The 21,073-nt window shown below is 48.9% G+C and overlaps 1 protein-coding gene across 7 annotated transcripts in view; it reads left to right on the top strand.

Moving 5' to 3' along the window:
* Window positions 1–15,589: 15,589 nt before the first annotated feature.
* The window catches only part of BAZ1B (bromodomain adjacent to zinc finger domain 1B), an 83,226-nt gene continuing 77,742 nt past the window's right edge, over window positions 15,590–21,073 (top strand). For 6 of the 7 annotated variants that reach the window (XM_077995216.1, XM_077995213.1, XM_028845064.2 and 3 more), the window contains exon 1: window positions 15,590–16,056. In XM_077995216.1, coding sequence (XP_077851342.1) covers window positions 15,950–16,056 — 107 coding nt within the window. In that variant the 5' untranslated portion in view covers window positions 15,590–15,949. The remainder of the gene's footprint in view (window positions 16,057–21,073) is intronic. The other variant, NM_001261643.1, reaches the window with a different exon arrangement.

Below are 21,073 nucleotides of genomic sequence, written 5' to 3'. Positions count from 1 at the left end.
GGTATCTGAGTGCTTCCTTCTTGAAGGTTGCGGAGTTGGGTGGGGGTGGTGGCTGAGTGCTTGTGGGGTCACTGTGGGCTGGGCCTGCCTGTCCTTTCACTCCCACAATGTAGACTTCATGACAGTGATTTCCAGCCTCCCTTTGAAGCTGTCACATAGTTCAAATTATGCTTCTTGCTGGGCGCAGTGGCTCATACTTCTTATCCCAGCACTTTGGAGGCCGAGGCAGGAGGATCACTTGAGGCTAGGAGTTTGAGACCAGCCTGGGCAACATAGCAAGACCCTATCTCTATCTAAACAATATTTTAAAATTAAAACATAACCAGGCCAGGCGTGGTGGCTCACACCGTAATCTTAGCACTTTGGGAGGCCGAGGTGGGTGGATCACCTGAGTTCAGGAGTTCGAGACCAGCCTGACCAGCAAGGTGAGACCCTGTCTCTTCTAAAAATACAAAAATTAGCCAGGCATGGTGGCAGGCGCCTGTATTCCCAGCTCCTTGGGAGGCTGAGACAAGAATTGCTTAAACCTGGGAGGTGGAGGTTGCAGTGGGCCAAGATTGCGCCACTGTACTGCAGCCTGGGTGACAGAGCGAGACTCCATCTCAAAAAAAACAAAACCAAATTCCATCCCTGTGTACACCAAATGCAATCCATGGACGTGTTTTCCACAGATCCAAGTAGTTCGGAGGGATTCATGAGTTCTTTGTTTTTTTTTTCCCTTGTGGTAAAATACACATAAAAGGTTTTTTGTTAGTTTTTTGAGACAGTCTCGCTCTGTCACCCAGCAGGCTGGAGTGCAGTGGTGTGTTCTTGGCTCATTGCAACCTCTGCCTTCTGGGTTTAAGCGATTCTCATGCCTCAGCCTCCCAAGTAGCTGGGATTACAGACATGTGCCACCACGTCTGACTAATTTTTGTAATTTTAGTAGAGATGGGGTTTCACCATGTTGGCCAGGCTGGTTTTGAACCCCTTAGGCTCCCAAAGTGCTGGGATTACAGGTGTGAGCCAGTGCACCTGGCCAAGAGTTACTTTTGTCATCGTTGTCAAGTGTGCATTTCAGTGGTACTGAGTACTGAGTACATTCGCAGTGCTGAGCAGTCCCTACAGTGCAGCTCCGAACTTTTTCATTACCCCGAATGGAAACCTCATGTCCAGTTAGCATCGTTCACCATCTTCCCCTCCCTTTGCACCCTGGCAGCCACAGATCTGTTTATTTCCCAGAGTGATTCCCCTCATTTCTCACAGGGGCTCCAGGTGTCATGGATGAGACTATAATCCAAGTTCTACTGTTCTGTCTTATTTATTATTATTATTTTTTTTTTTTTTTTTTTTTTTTGAGACAGAGTCTCACTCTGTTGCCCAGGCTGGAGTGCAGTGGCCGGATCTTGGCTCACTGCAAGCTCCGCCTCCCGGGTTTACGCCATTCTCCTGCCTCAGCCTCCCGAGTAGCTGGGAGTACAGGCGCCCGCCACCACGCCCGGCTAGTTTTTTGTATTTTTTAGTAGAGACGGGGTTTCACCGTGTTAGCCACGATGGTCTCGATCTCCTGACCTTGTGATCCGCCCGTCTCGGCCTCCCAAAGTGCTGGGATTACAGGCTCGAGTCACCGCGCCCAGCCTATTTATTATTATTTTTTTGAGACGGTCTCGCTCTGTCGCCCAGGCTGGCAGTGGTGGGATCTCGGCTCACCACAAGCTCCGCCTCCTGGGTTCACACCATTTTCCTGCCTCAGCCTCCCGAGGAGCTGGAACTACAGGTGCCTGCCACCACACCCGGCTAATTTTTTGTATTTTTAGTAGAGATGGGGTTTCACTCTACTAGCCAGGATGGTCTCAATCTCCTGACCTCATGATCCCAACACTTTGGGAGGCCGTGGTGGGATTACAGTGTTGGAATTACAGGCGTGAGCCACCACACCTGGCCCCTGTTTTATCTTTTCTTTTTTTTTTTTTTTTTTTTTTTTTTTTTTTTTTTTTTTTTTGAGACGGAGTCTCGCGCTGTGTCACCCAGGCTGGAGTGCAGTGGCGCGATCTCGGCTCACTGCAAGCTCCGCCTCCCAGGTTCACGCCATTCTCCTGCCTCAGCCTCCGAGTAGCTGGGACTACAGGCGCCCGCCACCACGCCCGGCTAGTTTTTTTGTATTTTTAGTAGAGACGGGGTTTCACCATGTTAGCCAGGATGGTCTCGATCTCCTGACCTCGTGATCCACCCGCCTCGGCCTCCCAAAGTGCTGGGATTACAGGCTTGAGCCACCGCGCCCGGCCCCCTGTTTTATCTTTTCTCAAAAAATATAAATAGGGCTGGGTGCAGTGGCCTGTAATGCCAGCATTTTGGAAGACTAAGGCAGGAGGATTGCCTAAGCCTAGGAGTTGAATTGAGCCTGGGCAACATGGCAAGACCCTGTCTCATTAAAAAATAAAAAAATGTAGGCCGGGCGCGGTGGCTCACACCTGTAATCCCAGCACTTTGGGAGGCTGAAGCGGGTGGATCACGAGGTCAGGAGTTCGAGATCAGCCTGACCAGCATGGCGAAACCTCATCTCTACTAAAGATACAAAAAATTAGCCGCGCGTTCTGGTGCATGTCTGTAATCCCAGCTACTCGGGAGGCTGAGGCACAAGAATCACTTGAACCTGGGAGGCGGAGGTTGCAGTGAGCCGAGATAGCACCATTGCACTCCAGCCTGGGTGACAGGGCGAAACTTGGTCTCAAAATAAATAAAATAAAAATTAGTTGGGCATGGTGGTGGGCACCTGTAGTCCCAGCTACTCAGGAGGCTGAGGCAGGAGAATGGTGTGAACCCGGGAGGCGGAGCTTGCAGTGAGCCGAGATTGTGCCACTGGACTCCAGCCTGGGCAACAGAGCAAGACTCCGTCTCAAAAAAAAAAAGTAACAGCCAGGTACAGTGACTCATGCCTGTAATCCTAGCACTTTGGGAAGATCGCTTGAGCCCAGAAGTTCGAGACCAGCCTGAGCAACATGGTGAAACCTCATCTCTAAAACAAAAACAAACATTAGTTGGGCATTTTGGTATGTGCCTGTAGCACCCCCTGCTCAGTGACTGAGGTGGGCGGATCCCTTGAGCCCAGGAGGTCAAGGCTATAGTGAGCCGTGATCATGCCACTGCACTCTAGCCTGGGCGACGGAGAGAGACCCTGTCTCAAAAAAAGAGACATATAAAATCAAATTGTCCAATGAATTTTACAGATAATGTAATTGTATGTGGTACATAAAATATGTTTTTTTTTTCCTTCCTTTTTGTGGAGAACGGGGTCTCTCTGTATTGCCCAGGCGGGTCTCGAACTCCTGGGCTCAAGCTATCCTCCCGCCTCTGCCTCCCTGAGAGCTGGGATTACAGGTGTGAGCCACCGTGCCCAGCCTTTTATTTTCTTTTTCTTTCTTTTTTTTGTTTTTTAGAGACAGAGTGTTGCTCTGTCGCCCAGGCTAGAGTGCAGTGGTGTGATCTTGGCTCACTGCAACCTCTGCCTCCCAGGTTCAAGCAATTCTTCTGTCTCAGCCTCCTGAGTAGCTGGGATAACAGGCGCCTGCCACTGTGCCCAGCTAATTTTTGTATTTTTAGTAGAGATGGCGTTTCACCATCTTAGCCAGGCTGGTCTCAAACTCCCAGTCTCTTGTGATCCACCCACCTCAGCCTCCCAAAGTGCTGGGATTACAGTCGTGAGCCACTGTGCCCGACCCTTTTTTTTTTTTTCTGTAAAGGCAAGGTCCCACTATGTTGCCCAGGCTGGACCCACCTTGGTTTCCGTTTCCCAACGTGCTGGGATTATAGCTGTGAACCACCATGCTTGGCCAACATAACTGTTTTAATTGTGTTTAAACAAAGGAAAGTATAATGGGCTGGGTGCGGTAGCTCATGCCTATAATCCCAACACTTTGGAAGGCTGAGGAGGAGGATTGCTTGAGTCCAGGAGTTTGAGACCAGCCTGGGCAACACAGGGAGACTCCATCTGTATGAATAATTTTTTTTTTTTTTTTTTTTAGTTAGCTGAGTGTGGTGGTGCACATCTCTGGTCCCATATACTCTGAAGGCTGAAGCAGGAGGATTGCCTGAGCCCTGGAGGTCAAGGCTGCAGTGAGCCATGCACCACTGCGCTCCAGACTGGGCAACAGAAAGAGATCTTGTCTCATTAAAAAATAAAAATACTGGCCAGGCGTGGTGCCTCATGCCTGTAATCCCAGCATTTTGGGAAGCTGAAGCAGGTGGACCACTTGAGGCCTGGAGTTCGAGACCAGCCTGGCCAACATGGTGAAACCCTGTCTACTAAAAATACAAAAATCAGCCGGGCATGGTGGCACAATAAAAATATTTTACAAATACATTTATCCCTTGGTATCTGGAGGGGTTGGTTCACAACCCTGGTGGATACCAAAACCTGCAGATGCTCAAGTCCCACAGTAGGCCATGTTCCGCATCTCTTGAATCCAGTATTTTTGATCCACTATGGGTTGAATCTGTGGATATTGAGGGATAACTGTATTTGTTGCAAACATAATCTTGGTAGGTTCTTTGTAAAGTACAACTGGTAGACACGTGGTCACTGCCTTTAAGGAGCTTATGGTCTGATGCAGTAGAGAAGGTGGAGAGGAGTAGGAGCCGTGAGGGCTGGTGAAGGTGGAATACCATTAGGGTCTGGAGAAGAATCTTGGAGGCTTTGAGATCATAGAAAGTTTATAGAGCTGGGTGTGGTGGCTCACGCCTGTAATCCCAACACTTTGGGAGGCCAAGGCAGGCAGATCACCTGAGGTGAGGAATTTGAGACCAGCCTGGCCAACATGACGAAACCCCATCTCTACTAAAAACACAAAAAATTAGCCGAGCATGGTGGGCACCTGTAGTCCCAGCTACTCCAGAGGCTGAGGCAGGAGAATCACTTGAACCTGAGATGTGGAGGTTGCAGTGAGCCCAGATGGCGCCATTGCACTCCTGGACAACAGAGTGAGACATCTAAAAAAAAAAAAAAAAAAAAAAAAAAAAAAGGTTTATAGAATAGGTGGTGTTTGAGTTGGGCCTTGAAAAATTTGGATACGAGATTTTTTTTTTTTTCTTTGAGATGGAGTTTTGCTCTTGTCCAGGCTGGAGTATAATGGTGAAATCTCGGCTCACTGCAACCTCCGATTCCCAGGTTCAAGTGATTCTCCTGCCTCAGCCTCCTGTAGCTGGGATTACAGGCATATGCCACCATGCCTAGCTAATTTTGTATTTTTAGTAGAGATGGGGTTTTGCCATGTTGTTCAGCCTGGTCTTGAACTCCTGACCTTAGGTGATTCACCTGCCTCGGCCTCCCAAAGTGCTGGAATTACAGGCGTGAGACACCACGTCAGGCTGAAAAAATTTTTCTTTGTAGAGATGAGATCTCCCTATATTGCCCAAGCTGGTCTCAAACTCCTGGGTTCAAGCAATCCTCCCACCTCTGCCTCCCAAAGTGCTGGGATTACAGGCATGAGACATCATGCCCGGCCTACAAACATTTTTTTCCCCCAGCTTTTTGACTGAATTACTTGAAAATAGGTTGCAGCATTATGACACTGCTATGGTTTGAATGTGTCCTGTCCTCTCCAAAATTCAGGTGTTGCCACTGTGATGGTATTAAGAGGTGGGGCTTCCCCCCGCCCCCACCGGAGACGAAGTCTCACTCTGTCGCCCAGGTTGGAGTTCAGGGGTGCAATCTCGGCTCACTGCAAGCTCCGCCTCCCGGGTTGACGTCATTCTCCGGCCTCAGCCTCCCGAGTAGCTGGAATTACCGGCGCCCGCCACCACGCCTGGCTAATTTTTCGTATTTTTAGTAGAGATGGGGTTTCACCCTGTTAGCCAGGATGGTCCGGATCTCCTGACCTCCTGATCCGTCCGCCTCGGCCTCCCAAAGTGCTGGGATTACAGGCGTGAGCCACTGCGCCTGGCCAAGAGATGGGGCATTTAAGAGGTGATTAGGCCTTGGGGGCTTCTCCATCATGAATGGGAGTAAGGCCCTTATAAAAGGCTTCAGCAGTGTTCGGCTCTCTGGCCCTTCTGCCTTCTGCCATGTGAAGATACAGGTTCCCTCCGCCCAAGGAGATTGCAACATCAAGGCACCATGTTGGAAGCAGAGAGCAGCCCTCACCAGATAACAGAACCAGTACCTTGATCTTGGACTACCCAGTCTCCAGAACCGTGGCCAGATAAATTTCTGCTCCTTGTACATTATCCAGTCTCAGGGATTTAGGTAGAGCTGCACAAATGGACTAAGACATTTTACCCCTAAATACTTGAGCTTCTATCTCCCAAGAACAAAGACGTTCCCTAACACAACCAGACTACCAAATAACACCCAAGAAATTTAACGGCCAGGCACAGTAGCTCATGCCTGTAATTCCAACACTTCGGGAGACCAAGGTGGGTGAATTGCTTGAGTTCAGGAGTTTGCGACCATCCTGGAACACATGGCAAAACCCCATCTCTACAAAAAATACAAAAATTAGCCAGGCGTGGTGGCGCATGCCTGTTGTCTCAGCTACTTGGGAGGCTGAGGCAAGAGAATTGCTTGAACCCAGGAGATGGAGGTTGCAGTGAGCCGAGATCATGCAACTGCACTCCAGCCTGGGTGACATGGTGAGACTCCATCTCTAAATAAATAAAAGTCCATATTGTTCCAGATTGGGCCAGTTAGCGCCTGTGCCCTTTGACATTTCTGCATCATGATTTGAGCAGTGCCTTACCATCAGGTACGAAATGTTCCAGACTCACTTTTTTTTTTTTTTTTTGAGACGGAGTCTCACTTTGCCGCCCAGGCTAGAGTGCGGTGGCACTCTCTTGGCTCACTTTAACCTCCACCTCCTGGGCTCAAGCGATTCTCCTGCCTCAGCCTCCCAAATAGCTGCGATTACAGGCATGTGCCACCATGCCTAGCTAATTTTTGTAGTTTTAGTAGAGACGGGTTTTCACCATGTTGGCCAGTCTGGTCTTGAACTCCTGACCTCAGGTGATCCACCCACCTTGGCCTCCCAAAGTGCTGGGATTACAGGCATGAGTCAGCGTGCCCGACCCTAGACTCACTTTGGACTTATCCAGCCCCAGCCATTTTTCAAGGAGCCCTGGATCTTTTTTTTTTTTTTTTTTGAGACAGAGTCTCGCTCTGTGGCCCAGGCTGGAGTGCAGTGGCCGGATCTCAGCTCACTGCAAGCTCCGCCTCCCGGGTTTTTACGCCATTCTCCTGCCTCAGCCTCCCAAGTAGCTGGGACTACAGGCGCCCGCCACCTCGCCCGGCTAGTTTTTTGTATTTTTTAGTAGAGACGGGGTTTCACCAGGTTAGCCAGGATGGTCTCGATCTCCTGACCTTGTGATCCGCCTGTCTTGGCCTCCCAAAGTGCTGGGATTACAGGCTTGAGCCACCGCGCCCGGCCTACCTTGGATCTTTTTAGGGGGGAATATTTTTAATTTTTTTAATATTTTGAGACATGGTCCTACTCTGTCATTCAGGCTAGAGGGCAGGGGGGCAATCACAACTCACTGCAGCCTTGACCTCCCCAGCTCAAGTGATCTTCCCACCTCAGCCTCCTAAGTAGCTGGGGCTACAGGCACATGCCACCATGCCTGGGTAAATTTTTAAAATTATTTGCAGAGACAGGATGTCACCATGTTGCCCAGGCTGGTCTCAAACTTCTGGGCTCATGCAATCCTCCTGCCTCAGCCTCCCAAGGTGCTGGGATTACACACAACAGCCACCATACCTGTCTGGCCTAGTATTTTAAAACCTAGATAGGCCGGTGCGGTGGCTCACAACTGTAATCCCAGCATTTTGGGGGGCCGAAGTGGGGGCACTGCCTGAGGTCAGGAGTTGGAACACGGTGAAACCCCGCCTCTACTAAAAAAAAAATACAAAAAATTAGCCAGGCGTGGTGGCAGGCACCTGTAATCCCAGCTACTCGGGAGGCTGAGGCAGGAGAATCACTTGAACCTGGGAGGTAGAGGTTATGGTGAGCTGAGATCGGGCCATTGCACTCCAGGCTCGGCAACAATAGGGAAACTCCGTCTGAAAAAAAAAAAAAAAAAAAAAGAACCTAGATAAATCTAGGTTTTGATAGCGTAAGGAGTTTGAGGGAAGAAGTATCAAGATGGCAGATGGATTGTGGAGGGCCTCGAACGTTAGGCCACAGTTTGGTTTAATTCTGTTTGCTTTAAGGAGCCATCCATCGGCAGCTGTAAATATTAGAGTGACACGGTGTGCTGGATACCATGGAGAGGAAAGAGAGGGGAGGCAGGGAGACAGATGGGAAGGACAGTGCCCGCCGGGTGTGTTTGCATATATTGAGAGAAGAGTTACAGTTCTGTCTGGGGACAGAGCAGAGATAGGTCCAGAGAAAACGAAGTAAAAACAGACTGAAGTCATCCAGAGACAACAAAAGAAAGGAAATGTAATGAGTTTACCACATGAATCATCTGTGAATAATGCATAATCATAAGTTATATGCTGCATGCTGATTTAGCCAATTGCAATATAATTCTTTTGGGAATATGTTTGCATATGTGTGTGGTGTTTGTGGGGCTAAGTCCTCATCTTCCATTGAAGAAAGTCAATAGCTAATATTTATAACTGAAAAACTAGGCCAGGCGCGGTGGCTCACGCCTGTAATCCCAGCACTTTGGGAGGCCGAGGTGGGCAGATCGCTTGAGCTCAGGAGTTCAGCACCAGCCTGGGCGACATAGCACTGTCTCTACAAAATATACAAAAATTAGGCTGGGCACGGTGGCTCATGCCTGTAATCCCTGCACTTTGGGAGGCCGAGGCAGGTGGATCACCTGAGGTCAAGAGTTCGAGACCAGCCTGGCCAACATGGTGAAATCCTGTCTCTACTAAAAATACAAAACTTAGCCAGGGATGGTGGCAGAAGCCCGTAATCCCAGCTACTTGGGAGGCTGAGGCAGGAGAATCACTTGAGCCTGGGAGGTGGAGGTTGCAGTGAGCCAAGATTGCACCACTGCACTCCAGCCTGGGCAATAGAATGAGACTCTGTCTCAAAAAAAAAAAAAGATATAAAAATTAACCGGGTGGCATCTGCCTGTGGTCCCAGCTACTCTAGAGGTTGAGGCGGGAGGACTGCTTAAGCAAGGGACTTCGAGGCTGCAGTGAGCTTTGATCACACCACTGCACTCCAGCCTGGGTGACAGAGCGAGACCCTGTCTCAAAAAAAAAAAGAAAAAAGAAAAAAAAGAAAGGAAAAAGAAAAAACTGAAGATAGCAGTATATGAATTATTAAAAATATAGAGCTAAAGACTAGAGGAAATGTTTAAGGAGTTGGAAATGGATGCCCCAGGGGAGCAGGAAGTGGTTAGAGGAGTGTGGCCAGGCTGCTTTTTGTAGGATTATTTGATTTTCTTTGGAACTGTGTTTTTATGTTTTTTAAAAATCCATCCATCTGCACACTGATATATGTTTCTTTTTGGAACTGTTTTCATTTTACCATGAGAATACCTAATTTGAATGCAACTGAAAACATATTTTAAGCAAAAAGTCAATATCATAGCAATTTTGGGAAGAAATAATAAAGGCCTGAAGCAGGTGCTGTGGAAAGACAGGAAGGGGAAACAGTTCAAGATTTTAGGCTGCTAGAATTGATGTTATCTAGTTGCCCCTGAGGCTGCGGAGCTCAAGGGAGAGGTCAAATGCTGAGCCTGTGGGCTGAAGAGGAAGGTGAAGCCACTAGGAGAAATAAAACCAGGGCCAAGTGCGGTGGCTCAGGACTGTAATTCCAGCACTTTGGGAGGCCAAAGTGAGAGGATCATTTGAGCCCAGGAGGCAGAGTTTAAGAATACCCCAGGCGGCCGGGCGCGGTGGCTCAAGCCTGTAATCCCAGCACTTTGGGAGGCCGAGACGGGCGGATCACGAGGTCAGGAGATCGAGACCATCCTGGCTAACATGGTGAAACCCCGTCTCTACTAAAAAAATACAAAAAACTAGCCGGGCGAGGTGGCGGGCACCTGTAGTCCCAGCTACTCAGGAGGCTGAGGCAGGAGAATGGCGTAAACCCGGGAGGCGGAGCTTGCAGTGAGCTGAGATCCGGCCACTGCACTCCAGTCTGGGCGACAGAGTGAGACTCCGTCTCAAAAAAAAAAAAATAAATAAATAAATAAAATAATAGCCCAGGCAATATATAGTGAGACCATGTCTCTATTAAAATATATATTTTTTGAGATGGAGTCTCACTCTGTCGCCCAGGCTAGAGTGCTCATTGCAACCTCCACCTTCTGGGTTCAAGCGATTCTCCTGCCTCAGCCTCCTGAGTAGTTGGGACTACAGGCATGCACCACCACACCCAGCTAAATTTTTATATTTTTAGTAGAGACAGACAGGGTTTCACCATATTGGCTGGGCTAGTCTCCAACTCCTGACCTCGTGATCTGCCTGCCTTGGCCTCCCAAAGTGCTGGGATTATAGGCGTGAGCCACCCCTGCCCAGCCTAAAATATTTTTTTAAATGTATTTAAAAAAAAAAAAAAAAGAAGAAAGAAAAAGAGCCAGGAGTGGTGGCTCACGCTTGTAATCCTGGCAGTTGAGCTCAGGAATTTTAGACCAGCCTGGGCAATATGGTGAGACCCTGTCTCTGCCAAAAATACAAAAAAAGAGCTGGGCATGGTGTTGCGTGCCTATGGTCCCAGCTACTTGGGAGGCTGAGGTGGGAGGATCACTTGAGCCTGGGAGGCAGAGGTTGTAGCAAGTTGAGATTGTGCAAGTGCACTCCAGCCTGGGCAACAGAGTGAGACCCTATCTCAAAAACAAACTAATATGTAGTCATTATAAAAACATAATCATAAAATATAGAAAAATATAAATTAAAAAATCACATCAATTATAATTCCAGTGAAAAAGGAGGGGTGAAAAAAAAGAAAAAAAAATTGTAATTCCAGGCCTGGTGCGGTGGCTCATGCCTGGAGGGAGGAAACCTTGAGGCCAGGGGCTTGAGGCCAGCCTGGGCAACACAGTAAGACTCCATCCCCGTCACCATCTCTACAAAAAAGAAAATACTTAGCTGGACATGGTGGTGGGTGCCTGTAGTCCCAGGTACTCTGGAGGTTGAGGTGGGAGGATCTTGAGTCCAGGAGGTCAAGGTTGCAGTGAACTATGATCCCCCCACTGCACTGACTCTAGCCTGGGCGACAGTACAAGATGTTGTCTCAAAACGAGACAAAACGCAAAACACATAAATCCATCTCCCCGAGGTGAGCACTGTTCTTTATCTGGGGCCTCTTCATAAACTCCATATGGTTCCTGAAGCTCAAGTTTCTATGCTGTGATCACCAAGCCCCACCTCCAGCTCCCACTTCCTCCCTCAGAATTTCCGGCGGTGTTCTGGATGGCTCTCCAGGGTACCCGGAGTTCACGTGGCCGAAACCAAGCCTATGGCCGATTTTCCCATCTCAGATCCCATCTTCACCAATACCAGGAATGGATTCTAGCCCACAGCAGACCCAAGCACTGAAATGTTGACGGCGCTCAGTTCACATGTGTAAAGTGAGATGCTGTTCTGAAATATCAAATTGTTTTCTTTTGCTTTTTTTTTTTTTTTTTTTTTTTTTGAGACGGAGTCTCGATCTGTCGCCCAGGCTGGAGTGCAGTGGCGCGATCTCGGCTCACTGCAAGCTCCGCCTCCCGGGCCGACGCCATTCTCCTGCCTCAGCCTCCCGAGTAGCTGGGACCACAGGCACCCGCCACCACGCCCGGCTAATTTTTTGTATTTTTAGTAGAGACGGGGTTTCACCGTTTTAGCCAGGATGGTCTCGATCTCCTGACCTTGTGATCCACCCGCCTCAGCCTCCCAAAGTGCTGGGATTACAGACGTGAGCCACTGCGCCCGGCCTTTTTTTTTTTAAGACGGAATTTCACTTTGTTGCCCAGGCTGGAGTGCAGTGGCACTATCTTGGCTCACTGCAACCTCTGCTTCCCGGGTTCAAGCGATACTCCTGCCTCAGCCTCCCAAGTAGCTGGGATTACAGGCATACACCACCACGCCCAGCTAATTTTTGTATTTTTAGTAGAGACAGGGTTTTACCATGTTGCCCAGACTCGTCTCAAACTCCCAGCCACGAGGTATCCTCTCTCCTCAGCCTCCCAAAGTGCTCAGATTACAGGTGTGAGCCACCATGCCTAGCCCTGTAATTCGCTTCTAAATAGTCACTCCGATTCAGTCATTACAGACTGGATCAGGATAGTCACTTCTTCACCGTTCTTATCTGATACATTCTGTCTCAAATCCTCACATTTTGGGTACACGATTTTGAACTTCTAGTCTTCACTCTGCTGTTCTGTCTAGAATGTTTGTCCCTCCTTTCTTTTCTTTTTTTTTTGAGACAGAGTCTCGTTCTGTCACCCAGGCTGGAGTGCAGTGGCGAGATCTCAGCTCACTGCAAGCTCCGCCTCCTGGGTTCACACCATTCTCCTGCCTCAGCTTCCGGAGTAGCGGGGATTACAGGTGCCCGCCACCACGCCTGGCTAAAGTTTTGTATTTTTAGTAGAGACGGGGTTTCACCATGTTCGCCAGGATGGTCTCCATCTCCTGACCTCGTGATCCGCCCGCCTTGGCCTCCCAAAGTGCTGGGATCCAGGCATGAGCCACCGCGCCCGGCTTCCTCCCTCCTTTTTCTGTCTAGAGAACTCTTTTCTTTTTGCAATTAACTCATATGCCATGTGCTCTGGGAAGGCTTCTCCTATAGTTCTTGGGAGAAAAGCCTACTGAAGGAAAAGGAGCTCTCTTTTCTGCTAGGTGATCAGAGGAAACCTCAGAGGTAGCTTTTGACCTAGACCTCCTAGTGGGGATTAGGATATCCTTGAGGTGAGAAGAAAAGGAGATACAGGTCTGGCATTAGGAGGCTGCATTTAGGGACACCTCGCAGTCTAGCCCCGTTGAAGGACAGGCTGGGAAGGTACAGACTGGGGCCAGTGAAGTTCTTTAAACTAAGGGAGACAGTTGAACAGGGAGAGAACTTAATGAGTGTGTTTTTGGTTGTACTGGAAAGCCCAACAGATTCTGGAAGTGGATGTTGTCTGGAGAAGCAACTGAAATGCTCCCCTCCTCAAGGCACAGTTAATGCTATTTTCTTTTCTTTTCTTTTTTTTTTTGAGACGGAGTCTAGCTCTGTTGCCCAGGCTGGAGTGCAGTGGCCGGATCTCAGCTCACTGCAAGCCCCGCCTCCCGGGTTCACGCCATTCTCCTGCCTCAGCCTCCCGAGTAGCTGGGAGTACAGGCGCCCGCCACCTCGCCCGGCTAATTTTTTTTGTATTTTAGTAGAGACGGGGTTTCACCGTGTTAGCCAGGATGGTCTCGATCTCCTGAACTCGTGATCCGCCCGTCTCGGCCTCCCAAAGTGCTGGGATTACAGGCTTGAGCCACCGCGCCCGGCCAGTTAATGCTATTTTCTTATTCTGCACTTTGTATTGAACTGTGATTATTATTATTTTTGAGACGGAGTTTCCCTCTTGTTGGTCAGGCTGGAGCGCAACGGCACAATCTCGGCTCACCGCAATCTCTGCCTCCCGGGTTCAAGCGATTCTCCTGCCTCAGCCTCCCGAGTAGCTGGGATTACAGGCATGCGCCACCATGCCCGGCTAATTTTGTATTTTTAGTAGAGACGGGGTTTCTCCATGTTGGTCAGGCTGGTCTCAAACTCCCGACCTCAGGTGATCTGCCCGCCTCGGCCTCCCAAATGCTGGGATTGTAAAGGCGTGAGCCACCGCGCCCGGCCAGACATACTTTTTTTTTTTTTAATTCAGTCTCACTCTACCGCCCAGACTGGAGTGCAGTGTCACAATCTCCGCTCACTGAAAGCTCCGCCTCCCGGGTTCAGCCATTCTCTTGCCTCAGCCTCCTGAGTAGCTGGGACTACAGGCGCCCGCCACCACGCCCGACTAATTTTTTGTATTTTTAGTGGAGACGGGGTTTCATCGTGTTAGCCAGGATGGTCTCGATCTCCTGATCTCGTGATCCGCCCGCCTCGGCCTCCCAAAGTGCTGGGATTAGGCGTGAGCCACCGTGCCCAGCCAGGATGTATCTTTAATAGGTACATCTGGGCTGGGCGCGGTGGCTCATGCCTGTAATCCCAGCACTTTGGGAGGCCGAGGCGAGAGAACTGCTTGAGGCCCAGTGTTCGAGACCAGTCTGGGCAACAAAGTGAGACCCTGTCTCTACAAAAAAATAAAAAATAAAAGGTAGATCCAATTCATTCAAATAGCATTCACTAGCACCTACAACGTTCCGAGTTGGGTGCCGAGTATCATGGGAGTAGAAAAATAAGACACAAGAGATTGCCGGGAAAAAAAAAAAAGGCCAGAATCACAGTTCTGGACGGGCGCGGTGGCTCACGACTGTAATCCCAACACTCTGGGAGGCCAAGGCCGGTGGATCACCTGAGATGAGTTCGAGAACAGCCTGACCAACATGGTGAAACCCCGACTCTACTAAATACAAAAAATTAGCCGGGTGTGGTGGCGTGCGCCTGTAGTCCCAGCTATTCGGGAGGCCGAGGCAAGGGAATAGCTTCAACCCGGAAGGGAGAGGTTGCAGTCAGCTGAGATTGCACCATTGCACTCCAGCCTGGGTAACAAGAGTGAAACTTCGTCTCAAAAAAAAAAAAAAAAAAAAAATCATCTTGGGAGGCCCAGTCGGTCGGATCACCTGAGGTCGGGAGTTTGAGACCAGCCTGACCAACATGGAGAAGCCCAGTCTCTACTAAAAATACAAAATTGTCCGGGTGCGGTGCCGCATGCTGGTAATCCCAGTTACTGGGGAGGCTGAGGCAGGAGAATCTCTTGAACTTGGGAGGCAGAGGTTGCGGTGAGCCGAGATCGCGCCATTGCGCTCCAGCCTGGGCGACAGAGCGAGACTCCGTCTCAAAAAATCCAAAAAACTAGGTACGTCTTTTAATCTATTTCTCCAAAGAAGCTTCTACATTCTACTTTCCAGCAAGCCCCTAGAAACAAGCAGTATACTTCTACCCAGATCTCAACCACACTCTCGCCCAGAAGTTAACTTTGGGGTGAGCAAAGCTGGCGCCCAAGTTGTCCTTCCGCAGAACCTTTGCCAGGGGAAGCTCCCGGGGCCACTTCCCGCCAACCCCTCCCTGCAGTCCAGCCCCACCCGCGCATCCTCGGGCGTGGCCGAGCGCGGCGCCTTTAAGAAGGGGGCGGAGCCCAAAAGGAAAGACAAAGCCCCTGGCCGCGCGCTCCCCCTCCCCCTCCGGCGCACCACACGGACAGTGGTGCCCGGATGTCGGTGTCGCCGTCGGTGACAGATGGCGCAGTATCTGTATATGCGAGGGGCTTCTCCGGCGTGACCTCTTTGAGTTCTCAGCCTCTCCGTCCCCCGCTGTCCCCGACTTTTAACTCCGCTGTCGGAGGCCCGCATGCCTATCACGGGCGTTTACATAACGTGACCTTTCACCTCTTCAGACTGCCCTCTAGTGCGCTGCAACCCAACTACGCGACAGGGGCAGGGGGGCGGGACCCAGACGCGGAGCGGCAGCTCCTCCGAGCCAATGGGCTGTGGGCGCTGACCAGCTCTCCGCCTATTGGAGCATTCGCCACCGGCGCCACGGGGGAGCAAGTTAGTGTGTGCGTTGGCCGGGCTGGGGGGAGGAGGGGAATCTCCCGCCATTTTTCAATAATTTCCTCCGGTGCCGCTGAGGAGGAGTCGTGACTGCCGGCCGCCGGGACCGGAGGTGGAGGTCGGCGGGGAGCTGCTGGGAGGCGCGGCGGTGTGCGCGGGAGCTCTTCGCCGTGGCGTTCCGCTCCATGGCTGTCGCGCGGCCGCGCCGGCGGTGAGGGAGCCGGAGTTCGCGCCGCCCTCTCACCCCTCCCCTCCCCCACCCCACCCCCGGGCGCCTGGCGCTCGCTCCGGGCCGCGGGGCCTAGTGCTGCGCCGCGGGGCCGGCCCCAGCTGCTGCCAGTCCCTACCGCCGCCGTCGCGATGGCGCCGCTCCTGGGCCGCAAACCCTTCCCGCTGGTGAAGCCGCTGCCCGGAGAGGAGCCGCTCTTCACCATCCCGCACACTCAGGAGGCCTTCCGCACCCGGGAGTATCCTTTTCCAGCCGCGCGGGCCGGGCCGGGCCGGGGTAGGGCCTGGGACTCGCGGGAGCGGGCAAGCCGCGCATCCCCCGCCCGGGGCAGCTGTCAGCGCGCCCCGGCCGCTCGCGGGCCTGGACGCCGTCTCAGCCTGCGCCTGCCGATCCTTCCCGGGGATCCGGCGGGGGGCGCGCACCGGCCCTGGACGGGGGAGGGCCCCCTTCGGCCGCCCCCGGGGCCCCGCACTTTGTCCCGGGGCTTCGCCGGCGAGGAGCGCATCCCCCCATCCCCATTACCGCCCCTGGGTTGGCTTTAGGCCTTGAGGACCCGGGAGTGGGGAGGGGGAGCTAGGTTTCCTCCTTTTCTTTTTACAATTTTTTTTTTTTTTTAATTTAAATGAAACCTGCAGCTTAAGTTTTGAAATTGTGCTTGCGCGGCCTCGTGATGCGGCGTGTGCAAGTCTCAACTGCGTCTTTCCCCGATCTCTGCGGGGATACTTGGCGTTTTTTTCTTCTCCCGAGGGGACTTTAGGCCGGGGATGAACTGACAGGACCCTGGGGCAGAAAACTGGGAGTGAGATTCCCCACTTAGAGGAAAGGGAGGGAAGAAAACTGCCTCTGGAGGAGCTGATGCCTGCCTTCCCTGGGCAGACACAGGTTTGAAATTTTGAAGGTTTAGAAGATTGGTATTTGTTAAAAGTTTAAAAAAAAGCAAAAACGTGAAGATTTTATGTTGTATTTTCGGAACATGAAATTGGATGTTTTACAAAGGAAGCATCCTCTCGTCATGACTAAGATTTCTTGCATAAGCATTATCTTTTGGTGAAAAGTTATGCAGCTTTTATTTGCTTTTTTTATGGGTGCCAGAAGAATCGTTTTTGAGACTTATCTGTAAAAAAGAAAACGATTCCGGAATCAAGCATTTCTTTGGTGACTGAAAGCTTTAAGAGTTAAGGCTAATGTGTTAGGAATTTTCTCAGCCCTATCTGTTCGGAAGGACTTGATTTCTCAGTTTCTTGCTTGCTTCTGTATAGAAGGAAGTGTCTCTGAGACTTATTTCATTTCTTCCTGATCCTCACTTTCACGCAGTACTTTAGAGGATAATCTCATTCTTGTTGGAGTGCAATTTGTGAGTGTCCCTTTGTGGGGAGTATGCACACAAAGGGACCTGGAAAATGAGTCCATGCTGGAAGAAGGCTCTTGGAGAAATCGAGCTGTAGCATCTTGGAGCTGAAGTGGATCTTGGATCTTGGAGGTGGTCGGGTCCTCGGGCTTGGTTTGCAGAGTTGGCCGAGAGAGTGGAGGTTGACTTGTTGAAGGTCAAATGATAAAAGAGGAGTAGAATCCACCGCTCTTCCTACCTCAACCCTGTAAGTCAATCAGCAGAAGAAGGTGGAATGTTAGTCCTTCACTTTAAATTGATTTAAATATTACCTCACTTTTTTGTCGTTGTGGTATAAGGTAAAGCACATTAAAGTGGGTGGAGGGGTGGTAATCTGGTTTTTTCCTGTACTGTGAAGACTTGGAATGCTTTGGAGAAGTTCCTCTAGCTCTACCAAATACTGCATTATTCTAAAGGTACCCCACTTTTTTTTTTTTTTCTTTTTGAGACAGAGTTTCACTGTTGTTAACCCAGGCACGAGTGCTGTGGCAAGATCTGGGCTCACTGCAATCTCCGCCTCCCGGGGTCAAGCGATTCTCCTGCCTCAGCCTCCTGAATAGCTGGGATTACAGGCTACCGCCACCACGCCTGGCTAATTTTTTGTATTTTTAGTGGAGACGGGGTTTTACCATGTTGGCCAGGCTGGTCTCAAACTCCTGACCTCAGGTGATCCACCCGCCTTGGCCTCCCAAAGTGCTGGGATTGCAGGTGTGAGCCACCGCGCCCAGCTGGTACCCTACTTTTTAATACATTTGAAACGTCAGTGGAGTAGCAGCTTGTCAGAATCCAACATCCCCTTTTCAAATGTCGTTAATATTTTGAGCCGTTGATGGATGCTTACACACTATCAGATGATAATTTCTCAGGTCTGGTTCTAGTGGAGTATAAGAAACATGCCATGGAGAAGAGACAAGTTCTAAGTATATTTCAGGTACTGAGCTTTGTAAAAAATGGCTGTAGGGAGTTAATTTAGGACTGGCAACGCAACGCAGGCTTTTTCATACTATTGAATGAATGAAATTGAAATTATATATGAAGAGTTTTGATGGTAACAATTGAAAACTGAAACCGGAAACATTTTAAGTGGTACGTATTTAATAAACATTCTTCATTTTTAAATTTCCCATAACAGCATTTAGAACTGTTTTAACAAAAGAAGTCTTAAAGCATATTATATATTGGGGGGGGGGAATTGCTCTTTTGGGAATTTCTGCAAGTGGAAGGACTTTGAGGATGGTTTTTGAACAATTGTACTGTATGGTTGGCAGATTGGCATATTTCTTTATTAGGCTATTAGTGGTTTCATAGAGGAGAACAAATAATGTGGTTGGGTAACAGCTGCCTTTGAAGTAGTATTCCCAGTTCTCAATTTATATTTATAGTTATGTTGTTAATGGGACTTGATATTTTAATTTTCTTTTAATACCATACCTACTTTTTGATTGCATGTATCACAGAAATTTGTGTGATATTTTACTGACTTAAAGCTGTGTGTTGGTATGTTCTTGGAGTGTATTGTAAATCTTCATTAAACTTAGTGGAAGTTGTGAGTAATGCACACATTTAATGACTAGGTGTTATATATTGGTGATTATGTTGATTGTATTGTAGCTTTGTATGGTACATTCATAGGTTAGTCTCACAGGCAGGACACTAGATCTTGGAAAACATTAACTTTATCAGAATCAGTTCTTGATGTGACACTGTATTTAAGTCAAGATAGGTTTTAGGCAGGAATTGGAGCTACAAGCAGCCTGTTGTAGATGAGTATTTTTGTTGTGTTGCTTCAACTGTCATAGTTTCTAAAGCTTAGAATCAACTAGTTCACGACCTTTGTAGCATCATTATATGAGAATTTATTGAGGGTATGATGATGAGGGGCTTATTCATACTGTTAATCTGGCTCTATACAAGTGTGACTAGAGCATGTTTTTGTTTTAAGAGACGGAATCACTATTTTGCCCAGGTTGGAGTGCAACAGTTGTTCACAGACGAGATGGTAGCACAGGGAAGCCTTGAAGTGGACTCGAGATCCTCCTGCCTCAGCCTCCAGAGTAGCTGAGACTACAGGCACACACTACTGTGCCTGCCTTAGAGCAGCATGTATTAAGAGTTGAGTAGCTGTAGATGGAGTTATGTTGTAGTTGTAAGAGTTTTACTGGACATTTGGAATACTGAGCTCTTATGTTGATTTTTATACATTCTTTAAAGTAAAACATTATGCCATGTTAGACTTGTTTTTAACTTAAAGACAGTCTGGTCCAAAGAGAGAAAATCAGGTAAAAAGCAAATCTTGAGTTGGCTCACTATTTGCCATCTTCTGACTTAGAATTCTTAGGTTACAGTTAATGCTTTTTTAACTCTGTACTTTCCTGGGCCACTTCCTTTCAGGATATCAAGTACTTCATTGAAAGAAACAATCCCTGCAAGATTGAAGAGAACAAAGCAGGAGCATATTGTGATAAGGAGGTAGCTGATGGCAAAGTAGATGCATAATGAGATAGTCTAGGATTCGAAAATATCTTATCTTTTATAGCTTACACAACCTTTGGAGAATTGCTTTGACATTTTGTCTGCAATTATATGTGCAGCAGTTGCTGGAACATAAAAACCTCAATTGGCATTTGCTCTGAGAGATTGTTTGAGAATGAGTGACTTATTTTGGTAACCTAAAATCTGAAATAGGATTTAGAGGCAGCTGACTCAATATCCTACTAATGGGCCTTTTTGCATTTTCATTTTCATTTTTTTTTCTTGCTTTCCCTTTTTTATTTATTTATTGAGACAGGGTCTCACTCTGTTGCCCAGGCTGGAGTGCAGTGATGTGTGATCATGGCTTCCTGTAGCCTCCAACTCCCCAGGCTCAAGTGATTCGTCCCACTCAGCCTGCTGAGTAGCTATAACCATAGGTGCGCATCACCACACTTGTCTAATTTTTGTACGTTTCATAGAGACGGGGTCTTGCAAAGTTGCCCAGGCTAGTCTTGGATTTCTGGCCTCAAGTGATCCTTCCGCCTCAGCCTCCCAAAGTGCTGGGATTACAGGCGTGAGCCACCATGCCCGGCCTTGTTTTCTCTTAATATAAGTTAAGGTAATTACCAGAAGAGTTACACAAACTTAAAATAGCCATTGTTAGGGGTTGTAGGAGTTTCCGTTTCAGATTTTTTCTTTTTTTGAGACAGTCTCATTCTGTTGCCCAGACCGGAGTGCAATGGTGTGATCTTGACTCACTGCAACCTCCGCCGCCCAGCTTCAAGCGATTCTCCTACCTCAGCCTCCCAAGTAGCTAGGATAACTGGCGCCTGCCACCATGCCTGGCTGATTTTTGTATTTTTAGTAGAAACGGGGTTTCACCATGTTGGCTAGGCTGGTCTCGAATTCCTGACCTCAGTGATCCACCCGCTTTGGCCTCCCAAAGTGCTGGGATTACAGATGTGAGCCACCGTGCCCGGCCCCAGATTTTTATAATTAATTTGACTAGTCAATTAATTTTGAGTTAATACTGTCAGAGGACATTTTCTGAGATGTATACCTTGGGTTTCAGTGCTGGCCAACAAAAATATAAGCCATATGTAATTTAAAATTTTGTAGTACTCTCATATTAAAGAAAGAAAAAAATGGTGGGAAAAAATTAAAACAGCTGGTTGTGGTGGTGTGCGCCTGTAATCCCAGCTACTCAGGAGGCCAAAGCTGGAGAATTCGTTAAACCCAGAAGCTTGAGACCAGCCAAGGCAACATAGTGAGACCACCATCTCCAAAAACATAAATAAATAATAAAAAGGAAAACCACATTTTTCTCTGTTTTTGAGTGGAGTCTCGCTCTGTATCCCAGGCTGGAGTATAGCGGTGTGATCTCGGCTCACTACAA

The sequence above is a fragment of the Macaca mulatta genome, chromosome 3, assembly GCF_049350105.2.
Source record: "Macaca mulatta isolate MMU2019108-1 chromosome 3, T2T-MMU8v2.0, whole genome shotgun sequence".
In the NCBI taxonomy this organism is placed as follows: Eukaryota; Metazoa; Chordata; class Mammalia; order Primates; family Cercopithecidae; genus Macaca; species Macaca mulatta.
This window is presented reverse-complemented; position numbering and strand designations above follow the sequence as displayed.